We start from the raw sequence: 13145 nt of genomic DNA on the forward strand, positions 1-13145 counted from the left end.
TCTGTTATGAGCCTGCTTCTTCCTCTCCCACTCCCCCTGCTTGTGTTCCCTCTCTTGCTGGCTGTCTCTATCTTTGTCAAATAAATAAATAAAATCTAAAAAAAAAAAAAAAGAAATCAAATTTCTATCTGAATGTATTTGTGATATAGAAATCTAGATAATAAACTACCTAGAGTGTGTTCTCATTCTCATATTCATTCTCTCTCTCTCTCTCTCTCTCTCACACACACACACACATACACACACTTACACCTCCTTTATCCTTCAAGAGTCCTTTTTATCTATCACACTGTAATCCTCCCCTAATGTTGCTTTCAGGATTCATGTCATCAGTCTATGTTTATAGAGCAAAACATTTGTAATGGATCCCTTCAGGAATTTAAACCAATGGTTCTGTCTTATACCAACATTCACTTAACAGCAAATAAAGTTAAAAGAGTTCTTTGCCATGTTTTTGTTTTGTATTTTAATACGCTCTCGTTTATATGACTATTGAATATTTGAAAGTGCTTTTTTTTTCTTTGAGAGAGTGGGCACATAAACAGGGGGAGAGGGAGGGTCAGAGGAAGAGGAGGAGAGAGAATCTCAAGCATACGCCTCCATGCTCAGCTGACAAGGGGCTTGATCTCAGGACTCTGAGATCATGACCAAGCCGAAATAAAAAACCGGCTGTTTAACGGACTAAGCCACCCAGGTGCTCCTGAAAGTGCTTCTTTGTAAGATACCACAAAGAAGAATGAGTATGACAGGAAAGATGTATTTATTTGGATACTATGTTTTAAAAGTTAACCTCAGTCTCAAGGATGTTTTATTTCCGGGGTTATATACCCCCCACCCCACACACACACACAGTGGACTAGACTTTGTGTTTTTGCTTTGTAGAATTTTTGGTCTTGTAGGAAAATAATGACTAATCATCTTCATTTCTTCATTATTTTTTTTTTTTTTGCAAAATTATTCATGATTTGTCTTCATCCATTGCTTCCTACAATGATCCTAAAGAATTTCTTGTCCTTATGTTCATTTTGGGTATAGATTGATTACTCAACTGGTAGGTTCTGTTATCACAGATATAATTGACTTCCTGGCTTTGTTACAAAATATCTACATTCAATAAATAAAGGTATATTTCAAATTGAACAAAATAATTTTTACTTATTTTATGTTGAGTTTCTGTAATGGGTCTGCAATAAGAGAATACCTCTAAGTTTTAAAAAAGATTAGTTCCATAAACTTGGAGAGATTGGAAATTATATCCCTGAATATAATCAATTTATATGTAGTATATCTCTAAATATTTTCTACACAATATGTGAATAGCCAATAAAATGGAATCTTTTATGAATTACTTTATACTTTCTCATTTATACCAATGTGGAAATATATTAGAGAGTAGATATTTGTTTTATAAGTTATAATGAACGTTACAAAAGCTATTAAGTCAGTGAAACGAATGAATATGTTTAAAGTATTATTAAAGTAATATCTTTGACTCCTCTCTAAAACAACTTCCATGTATAAGAAATTCACTCAGTTCTTATAATCACATTTTTCTCCTTTTTTCAATTGTCTTTGCCACTCTGTCAGTTTAGATCCCTGTAACCTTTCCTCTACCTCCTTTCTCTTTCTTATGCAACATATATTCCTCCTGATTATCCGATTTACTGTAAAGCAGAGCTTTAAACATTCCAGATATATGAGTCTGAATCTTTCAAAAATCTCTAATTATTCTGTGTTGTTTTCTAGTTGAGCCAATATGCTCAGTTTAGCATATAAGGTATTCCAAAATGTGGTCTCAAATTACCTCAAACACAGTGATTCTTTCTTAAGCCTGGACCATCTTTGATAAAAATGCACATATACATCTACATGCAAAGAGTTGCATATGATTTTATGCACAAGTATTGGAAAAATACCCCTGCTCTTCACCCTCACATCCTGCCACTCTGCGACACATTCCTTAAACTCCAACCGTGTTAGACCACGAGCAACTGGAGGACTGACACAGTGTTTTATGCAAAAGCACATTCTCATATGCCCCATGGTACTATCCCAAATGTCTCCAAGTAACTTGGCTGACAGAACGTCTCCCCTGAGGTTTTCTGGAATGTTTTCATTCTCTTTATCCGCCCCCTGTTACTTATTACCTGGGTAACTTGGGGAAGGTAAATGTCATTTTTCACATTTCAGTGTCTACTATCCTTCCTAAAGTATATTCTTGCATTCTGGTGGGAAATAATTTTTTACTAAAGAACTTGGACTCTACTCACCTTGATGAACACAGGCTTCAATTGTATTTAAATTGAATGTCTATTTGATTCGTGCAACTCAAAAAGGTCTTCTAAGGGATCTTTTTATTTTGATCTTCCAGGTTTCTTGAGCACAGGGGATCAGGCTGCAAAAGGAAACTATGGACTTCTTGATCTCATCCAGGCTTTAAGATGGACTAGTGAGAACATTGGATTCTTTGGTGGTGACCCCTTAAGAATCACTGTTTTTGGATCTGGCGCTGGGGGTTCATGTGTCAATCTTCTGACTTTATCCCATTATTCTGAAGGTAACCGTTGGAGCAATTCAACCAAAGGTATTATGCAGGTTGCAAATTTTGACAATTTTGGTGTCTGCATGCCACCACCATCAGTAGTACGTGATGCTCTGTATATATCTCTGTTCGAACTGAGTGTTAGGTTAAGCTCAATAACTGTTTAAAATTTTGTTTCTTCAGCTTTTCTATGCATGTTTCAATTTTTGTCAAACTCTTTTCTTTGTCTCCTGTGGAGCTTGTTAAGGATGCCCTTTCAAGCACACTTCCGAATAGTTAGCATTACAGTTACTTTTCTTTCCTCTCAAAGGGTGATTTTTGGGAAAATCAAAGATGTTCACAGTTCTGTCATCTCTGTTTATTCAGTAATCAAAAATCAAAGACAGGTTCTTTTTAAATGCAAGGATTGTGTATAATCTATTTTCAAGACAACAGACATGTAAAACCCTTTACTGTTAAGAAGATAAGGAAGCAGTCATAAGCTGGTCTGTCTGGAAACAAGATTTTCACGTGTTGTCTGAGTACAGAATGGATGTTTGATTATTTTGCATGCATGATCCAAAATTGTCAAAGCATCAAGGTCACTAGTAGAGCTTTTCATTAAAAGGAAAATTAGGTTTGAATCTGTGCTTTTTCTATCTTCAACTTCAAAAGTGTTTATTTTTTTTTCCCCTGTAAAACTTGGCTCTAAAGCAGCATGGAGCACTGAGGCTGCATAAACCCATGAAATATTTTTCTTGTCTCCATTTTCTGGCCTTGACACTTTTTTTCCAAAGTGCCTGCCCAAGGCTCATCATGTTGGTTTTTTATGAATTCCCATTTTACCATGAGTTTAAGTCACTCATTCTAATTGCATTATTAACTTCAAATATCCACCAGAACAGAAGTGTTTTGTTGGAAAAATCTGCAAAAGCAAATACTTTCTCTCCATTATACATAATAGGTAGGAAGATGGAGAATACACATCAACATAGACCATTTTGTGTTTTCTGCTTTTTTATTGTCATTTTATATATATTGAGGAAATATATGCTGTCAACTCTAATTCATGAAGCATCTTGATTTGTTAAGACCGAGTTTTATGATATGAGCATCAGACATAGAATATTTTTTTCAGTATCAAAGATACACTGATGTGGTATTACCAAAGAACAGCCTATCATTAAATGAGTATATATATACGGAGAATCATAAATTATCATAAACTTAATTTATAGATATAGTTTATGTAACATCTCATCTATGTTAGAGCTCTGATTTGAGATGACAAAATGACACATATGAGAACATTTCCAATCTTATAGCCATCTTGGTCTGCAATGAAGTGGCTTATTTTGAAATAACAAACTTCGTTGTTTATTTTTTTTTCATTGAAGAGATTAGACTGTTCTAGCTGAGGACTATACTAATGCCAATATTTACATAGGCTAACATTAGACAATCTGTTCAGACTTCATAGGGTCATCTGGTTTCAAATGTTATTTTTTTCCTATTTATTCTAAAAGTTTTTCTAAATGGAGAGCAAAAATGGGCACCAAAGCCAGTCAACTCATCTAAAACTAGCAAGTGATAAAGAGATAAGCTACTTAGTTCATTGGCTAGCATTGCTACTCATCACTTGATGATTTGGTGAACAGTGGCCAGTGGCTATGCCAACAGTTGAAAATATAATATTCTGTCACACTCTTCAAGGGAAACTGTCCTTGTGGGGCCAGAGAAATGGACTTATATTTGGTTTAGTCTTAAACCTATCTCCACAAAAAGGCTGCTTGATTTTTTTACCAGGAGATGCCTAGAAGAGATATTAAAATCATCAGGCTAATTCTGTCTCCCATGCAGACATAGATTTAAAGTCTGTAAACCCCAGGGCTGCAGCAACGCTTAGGCCTATATACACCAGGAGTCAACCGCAGATTGTATACACATAAAAAGCATTTTCGCTAATGATAAAATATGATTTTTCCAGTACTATCTACATGGCATATTTCAGACTATATTTTATATGATGTGCATTTTTCCCCAATCTTTTTTGGTATATTTAATGTCATTGAGCCCCTGAAATGGGAAATAATCACCAGGTTTATTTTAGTTGAAAAGTTTTTAATTAATAAAATATTTCTCTGAGCAAATGTTAACAAACACATAGCCTATGTAATTTTTAAAAATTATCTGTATTTATATCATTCGCTCTAGCATACTTTGCTCTGGCAAACTAAAAATATGTTCATAAAGATGTCAGAAACCAAAACAAATTTAAATTGGTACTGTTTGATTTTTTGAATTTTTTTAGAATTATCTAGGAGCATATGATAGACATTTTGAATACATATACATGTTTGGAGAAAAATCTAAAACTTTGCTTCTAATTCAGACACTGCTTTAGCACCTTTGTGAAAAGAATTCTTATCTCATTAACACATACGAATAATTGAGCATGTGTTTAAATAACTGTACTACAAAGCTATATTTGGAAATTGATAATAAATGTAATTTTTAAAAAGAAAATAGATAAATTATGTTTTTAAAACAAGAATTTTATTTGAAAATACCTTAATGGGTAGATAAAGTGCATTTGTAAATTTGAATGGAATGCAGCTCTTATCAAACTGCATATGGGACCATGATTTATAATTCTTAAATGCAATTATGTTAAAAGCAGTGGACCATGTATTTTTCACCTTTTATGATAAAATATAGCAGTGCACATTCAACAGTGGAAAAAGTTAAATCCCCCCCCAATGAATCCTTCTGCTGATAGCTTTTCCTTTAACCTAGTGAAAACACTCCAAATGTTATGTCTTCTTCTGAAAGATGAATACTCAGCATATTATGTCCGACATGAAGAGCTGGAAAGAGTATGTCTGAAGTGATATTCTGTTCTGTGTGCCTTCAGGGCCATCTCCAGGGTATTAGCAAATCCCCAGCCCCAGTAGTTGTGTAAGCTACCAACAATTCTTTTTTTAATAAATCTGAATAAAACAAACATACAGAGCCAATTGAAGGAAGATACATGCAGCCAAATTGAAAGAAATATTCTCCAAAAACAATACAAAGTCTAATGAAGAGTTAAGGGGGAGAGAGCCCATCTGATTGGCTTTTGTAATAACGTGAGTGTTTACATGTTGATTGAAAAAAATATTTGGGACTTCTTACTACTAATATTTACACATTCTCCATCTCTCCTTGCATATTGCCTCTCTGAGACACCAAACAATTTAGACTTCTTGATCCCTAAAGCAGTTGCCTCTCAAAGCATAGGACTTAGTCTACCTCTCTGACTCCTAATACCCTGGGGATGACTTTATGTACTTTCTCTTAAGCAAAAATGTCTCTATCTTTCTGTTTTTTGAGTTGTATATGGGTTTTTATATAAATCTAAAATATCAGATGTTACTATTTTACCACAACATTATTCAAAAGTCACCTCAAACTCTTTGTTGTTTTTCCCATAGGACTTTTCCAACGAGCCATAGCTCAAAGTGGAACAGCCCTTTCCAGCTGGGCTGTTAGTTTCCAACCTGCAAAATATGCTAGAATGTTGGCCACGAAAGTTGGGTGCAATGTTTCAGATACCGTAGAGTTAGTGGAATGCCTACAGAAGAAGCCTTACAAAGAACTTGTTGACCAAGATATTCAACCAGCAAGATACCACATAGCCTTTGGACCTGTGATTGATGGTGATGTAATACCAGATGACCCTCAGATATTGATGGAGCAAGGAGAGTTTCTCAACTATGATATAATGTTAGGAGTTAACCAAGGAGAAGGGTTAAAATTTGTTGAAAATATAGTAGATAGCGATGATGGTATATCAGCTAGTGATTTTGACTTTGCTGTTTCCAATTTTGTTGATAATCTATATGGATATCCTGAAGGCAAAGATGTTTTGAGAGAAACCATTAAATTCATGTATACTGACTGGGCTGACCGTCATAACCCTGAAACCAGAAGGAAGACATTACTGGCTTTGTTTACAGACCATCAGTGGGTGGCACCAGCTGTAGCTACAGCAGATCTTCACTCGAACTTTGGTTCACCTACGTATTTCTACGCCTTTTACCATCATTGCCAAACAGATCAGGTTCCAGCTTGGGCTGATGCAGCTCATGGAGATGAAGTCCCCTACGTACTAGGAATCCCCATGATTGGACCTACAGAGTTATTTCCTTGCAACTTCTCCAAAAATGATGTGATGCTGAGTGCAGTTGTAATGACATACTGGACAAATTTTGCCAAAACTGGGTATGTACCTACGGAATAAAGTTTTCTATAACTTAATAAAAGTATCCTTGTAAGCATTTAAAAATAATACACACCTGGTGTACAAGTAATTTCATTTAATAAATTCATGCCAATTATATATTCAGGTTTCTTTATTCAATTCTATATGGTGCTACTTCAGAAATCATTGCTTTATTAGTTCTTACTTTTCAGAAGTTTACTAAGAAAGCCTTGATGCCTTTATGCATTACTCAGTAATTAAACTTATTTTGTGGTTTTTTATTACACAAGACTTGTTTTTGTTATTTGGTAGTGATGGATATTATTTTATAGTGCTTTCCAGTTTATGGTATTGTTTGCCCTTTGATCCTTCTAACTTCTTTATTAAGTGGACAGGTCAGGTATTGTTAATCAATTTTGAAATAAGGGCTGAGGTGATGAGAGAGCCTAGCCTCATATAGATATTCATATGTCTTGTATGTAGCACCACTAGGACTTGAAACCTCATCTGCCAATTCCAAAACTCAAGTCTTTTCCTGTATTCCATGCTGTCCTTGTTAGTTTGCCTAGGAGACAATGCATATGAATATGAATTTTTAAATCTTTGGGCAGATAGTAGCCCATCTCTAAATGGGCAAAGAGAACAAGAATGTGAGGCTTACTCTCATTACATCATCATCCATCTAACCTGCCTGCGATAGGATCTGTCTTTCTAAATTGACCCACGTTGTTATTAAAACACAGTCTATGGCCTTGCTAACTTGCTAAGTTACCTCTTCAATTCTGTGTTAAACTAGTACTATTTGGATTAAGAAAAAGAATAAAACAATTTTGTTCTCATAGTGCTTTTTTCTTTCCTAGTGACCCAAATCAACCAGTCCCTCAAGACACAAAATTCATCCATACCAAACCCAACCGCTTCGAAGAAGTAGCATGGACCAGATATTCCCAGAAAGACCAACTTTATCTCCATATTGGATTAAAACCAAGAGTTAAAGAACATTATAGAGCCAATAAGGTGAACCTCTGGTTGGAGCTGGTACCTCATCTGCATAATCTCAATGACATTTCTCAGTATACCTCGACAACAACTAAAGTGCCATCAACTGACATCACTTTCAGACCCACAAGGAAGAATTCTGTCCCTGTCACATCAGCATTTCCCACTGCCAAGCAGGATGATCCCAAACAACAGCCAAGTCCGTTTTCAGTGGATCAAAGGGACTACTCCACCGAGCTGAGCGTCACTATTGCCGTTGGAGCGTCACTGCTGTTTCTGAACATCCTTGCCTTTGCAGCCCTGTACTACAAAAAGGATAAGAGGAGACATGATGTTCATAGGAGATGTAGCCCTCAGCGCACCACTACCAACGATCTGACCCACGCACAAGAAGAGGAGATCATGTCCCTCCAAATGAAGCACACTGATTTGGATCATGAATGTGAGTCCATCCATCCACATGAGGTGGTTCTTCGGACCGCCTGCCCCCCAGATTACACACTAGCTATGAGGAGGTCACCTGATGATGTTCCCTTAATGACACCCAACACCATTACAATGATTCCCAACACTATACCAGGGATTCAACCCTTACACACATTCAATACATTTACCGGAGGACAGAACAATACTCTGCCCCATCCCCATCCCCACCCCCATTCACATTCAACAACCAGGGTATAGCCAGATAAGAGAAACAAACTCTATTTTTTTGATGGATTGCAGTAAAAGATTACTGAAGATTCCTTGGCTTTCAACCTACAAGACTCTTACTATTTAAATAAGGAGGAATACTATGTGGATATACATATCAAGAACTTTGGGGGTTTTGAAAAAAATAAATTGTACATATATACACAAATCAACTTTAAAAATGAATTTCAATTGCTTGAAGCAATTGTTCTGAATGATACTTTTTCATTCACATTCAAGAATTAATTTTTTGAAGATTTATGTTACATAATGGAATTAGGCATGTGGAACACCAAACAGGAAAGAACTATGTCTGAAATATAAAACATAAAAATAAAAAAAACAACCATGAATATGCACAAGGGACACACCAATGGAATGTCAGATAATTTTCACCAGTTTTTATTTGGAGCCGTTTTATTGTGTAGACCATATTTACATATTTGGATAAGTACACAAAGCACCAATGCTGTTAATGGCCTTAGCGGAGGCTCATGCTGAAATTTGCCAGTAAAACAAAGAAGTTTAAAGACTGGCAGGTACAACATTATCACATAAGTGCTGTCAGTATAAAGTTGTGGGGATAAAGGAAACTGGATATTTTTAGCACGATGTGCATGATAATTTATATGCTTGGTGGCTGTGCTGCTGATTAAGCCGTAATTAAAATTCTTCTCATCCCATTGGAGTCTTTAATAGAAGCTTCCTCTATCAATTGGCAGAACCTAAAGAAGATTTTAAGGGGCAAAAGTAATTAGAAGTAAATAATTCACAGTAGTTTTGATAATAGGAGGAATTAGTTATTAAAGGTATTTGAAGAAACTATAGGTATAGTGGTGAATACTCGCTGATATGAATCCCAGGAAAAAAGAAATTCCTGTGTTTTTAATGTTCCTTTCATTCCAATCTAAACAATTTATAGAAATACAGCCCTAATTGGACATGTGTTACAGGATCTATAATTTGCTGTGGTTTTTGTTACTCTGTATTTTGTTCCTTTTGGTAAGGTGAAGTGTGTCCAAAGAGTTACTTGCAACAGTCTTTTATGATATGAGGATGCCCCAAATTACCACTCTGATTACCGTTCTCAGTTAATTGATTTACTCATGTTGCATGACAAAATGTTTACTAATAAGAATTCAATATACGGTTATGTCCCTCCTCATATCACTTCTCTTTCTCACTGAGGTTCACTCACTGGAATTTACTCACGCAATCTCAGTAGAGTACAACATAGATACAGAACCTAGAAGGAGAGTCAACACCTGGAGGATTTTAGTCTTACACATATGTGTGATTTTAAATGAATACTTTAAGACCACAGGAAACTCTTCATCCCCCTGTTGTTTACCAGTAACAGTATATCACAGACCTTTCCAAATGTTTGTATATGTAATCAGATGTACATTTATATTAAAAAAAATTGAGATGGACTTAAAGAGCACATCCTGATAAATACTTTCTCTCTTACCTGTACTATATTTCTATTAGACTAAAGTTATGTGATTTTTTTTTACATTTTTTCAGATGACTAGCAATTTTGATAGTTTGTAAGATAATGCGAAGAACTTTCTCTGACAAACTAACTGCAGTAACAGAAACCTTTCTTTTCAGTTACTCTTTTTCAAGAATGAAAGCTTATTATACAAAAAAAAATTGTATACTACTTGATGGAAACAACTTTGTACATCTTGGCCATGTCACTGGTCATTGCGTGAAATAAAGATAATCTGGATAATGACTATTAGTCCAATGCTAAGAGACATGATCTTTGCTCATTAAAGAGCTAAAATGTTTATTGCTGTTTTGTCTTTTTTTTTAAATAACAAAAGAAACAAGACTGTCTCAGAGAGTCATTTTTCTAGACCAGCTGGGTTTTTGAAGACGTATAGGTAACTTCTATAGAAAACACACGTGGATTTAAAGGCAAATCTCATCTAAGAGGAAACGGATGAAACTTTAACATTATGAATTTATAAGCCCGGGAATTCATGAAAAATATTAGCTTTGTATTTTTAAATACCTCTTATGAGAAAGTGTTGTAGAATTAAATGGCCGATTGTTTTCAGTTTAGAAACACAGGTTCTGATTTTCATCATCAAGGAAAAGGCCTATTGGAAATAAATGTGCAATATTTCATGAAACGAGAAGAGTTAAGTTCATCATATAAGGGTGATTAAACTATCATAAAGTAATGGATAGAAAGTTATCCTCCTAAGAGAATTAAAAAGTGCTGAGCAAGACATTAAGCTGACACTAAAAGATAAAATCTTCTATATCAAGGAATTTCTTTGCTTGTAATTCCCCCTCCCTTTTATTAACTATCAATTAAATGTAGATATTACTCTATAACTTCAAATAAGAATCTCTGTTAGAACTGAAAAGTCTTCAAAACCCAGAGCGGTCTACATGCAGTTTTTGCCTAATGTGGTTATGCTTTTAGACTGTGAACTGCCAATGCAAACCAAGAAAAAGAATTGCTTAACGTCTGAAATATTGCTAACCAGAAAACTGTCTTTTATTACACCAATTAAACAAAAGATAAAAAGAAATAGAAATGGCAACAAAATAAGATACGAGTGAAATCTTTCATATGCATTACTTCACTTGGCAAAATCAAGCATTCTATTCTGTCTTAATGATGGCCATACTTATATCTATCTGCATATGTGTTGCTCTAAATTTATCTATCAATCTACCTATATATGCCATAACTGACATCTACGTTATATTAATTTAGGGAAATGATTTAGGAAAACAAAGCATAGTCCTAGTCTTTTTTCTAAATTAATGTTGTATCAACTTTGTGGAAGATAAAAAGCAGTTCTAGGTTTTATTACTATTCTCAAGTCGTGATAAAGTCATTGTGAATGAGAGTTAGTAGTTAGTTTTATAATTACAGCAGCTAGTTTTCTGAGTATAAAATGATTTCCCACAGTAAATAGAACATTAAGAACTGTTTTCAAAGTTGAAACATAATTTTTAAATGCAAGAAACATTTTGAATATTGTTAAATTTTAACCAATATCTTTAAAATGTATTTATTTAGACAATTTTCTTTAGAAAAAAGTAAGTCACAGAATTAAAAGGATATTTTTGGCATTAATTATTAATTCAGATTTTCCTCCCTCAAATTAAATGGCAAATAGTTAAGGCTGCTTAGAATTTATACAAACATTAAGCCAAAATGGACTCTATTTCGTTGTTTTGCTATTATACAAAATTATTACCAGGTGTTTATCAACAGATTAAAGTTGTTCTAGAGTATAGGATTAGAAATATGAAAGTGACAGACTTCACAGTTTTAAATTTCTGTTGAATATGTTCACTCCGAACACAATCTGGTTGAATACTGCAGATGTATCATAAGGCTCATCATTAGCTTTATGGAAACTGAAAGTCATTTGCTAAAGCATTAAAACTGTCCAATTTGAATTTGGAGAGATCATGCTTGCGGCTCAAGGAAGAAAATCTGAGTAAAGTATAGATTATTTCATTCCCTATGTCAAATTTAAAAGTTGGCCATAATGATGTTTTAATTCAGATTTTTTTGATCTGTACCACATGAAAACAGCAACCAAATCTTTAAAAATAATTAATCATCTGTGATGCAGAAGAGGAAAACAGTGCACTAATTTTCTTACAGAAAAGAAATGCCAAATCTCAATTGTTATATGTATCACATATTCTTCTCAAGTTATTTCACCTGCTGACGTCCACATACCGACACACATATTAATATCATGAAAAGATACCAAGGATGTGGCAAATGTGTTTCAGCTTTAAAGGCACGACTACATAGAAATTACTGGGATTTTTTTCTTGGGCGAGTTTCACTGAAAGATTTTCACAGGGAAAAATGATGAATGGAATTTTTAGGAAGCGATCAAATATCATGGCAATCCTTCGATGTTTGTTTTCTCCTGTGTTGTTGGTTCAAAGTACTGGCCTTTTTCTTCATTTCTAGTAATTAGTTGTTATAGACGATCAGTTTTTAATGTCAGTGAAAATTAGATAATTTGGTTATACTTGTGAAAACATGCTCCCAGATAAATTCAATTAATAGGCATTTCCCTGCTGAGATTTTGTTATCATTCATTTAATTATCTTGTCACGCTTTACTGTTACAGACAATTGTTTTGGCTTTTTAGTCAATAAACTAAGGGAATTTCTCCAACAGCCTTATACCTCTCCTGCACTTGAAATGGTAACATACACTTCAAATTTCCATCAGAAGCCTCTAAAGAAATTTCCTACTGATATGAAACATTTGGTAGCCAACTTGATTCTCTTTCAAAAGCATTCTGATTTGACTTTGCTCTGGCACTATGATGTATGTGTATGCAGGCCAGAAATCAATTCCATTTGATAAAAATTATGGAGTATACGGACTGGAATAACCGTGTGCAGGGTATAAGTGCCTTTCTTCCTGGGATTTTATTTATAAATCTTATCGTCTTTTTAAAATTTGCAGATCCTGATAATTAATTGAAAAGATACACTAGGATGACCATGTTACCAATTTCCAGTAAGAAAATTTTAGTTAGAAAGGTCTTTTCTTGCATTTAATTTGATTCTTGCATGACAGCAAATGGGTCCAAACTATTCCTAAAAAAGAGTAAGGTGAAATTTTGGAAAAAAACAAATCATTATTTAGGCATCAGATTTAATAGTATTTAAGTGTAGCAA

The 13145-nt window shown here is 34.4% G+C and overlaps 1 protein-coding gene across 1 annotated transcript in view; it reads left to right on the forward strand.

The window, feature by feature from the left end:
• Positions 1-10252, forward strand: part of NLGN1 (neuroligin 1) — a 126471-nt gene extending 116219 nt beyond the window's left edge. The window contains exons 2-4 of the mRNA XM_087861405.1: positions 2372-2584; positions 5995-6784; positions 7625-10252. Of these exons, the coding sequence (XP_087717531.1) occupies positions 2372-2584; positions 5995-6784; positions 7625-8447 (1826 nt within the window). The 3' untranslated portion in view covers positions 8448-10252. The remainder of the gene's footprint in view (positions 1-2371; positions 2585-5994; positions 6785-7624) is intronic.
• The last annotated feature ends 2893 nt before the right edge of the window (positions 10253-13145 follow it).

Source organism: Ursus americanus, chromosome 4, assembly GCF_024610735.1.
Source record: "Ursus americanus isolate L20-20 chromosome 4, mUrsAme1.1.p, whole genome shotgun sequence".
Classification (NCBI taxonomy): Eukaryota; Metazoa; Chordata; class Mammalia; order Carnivora; family Ursidae; genus Ursus; species Ursus americanus.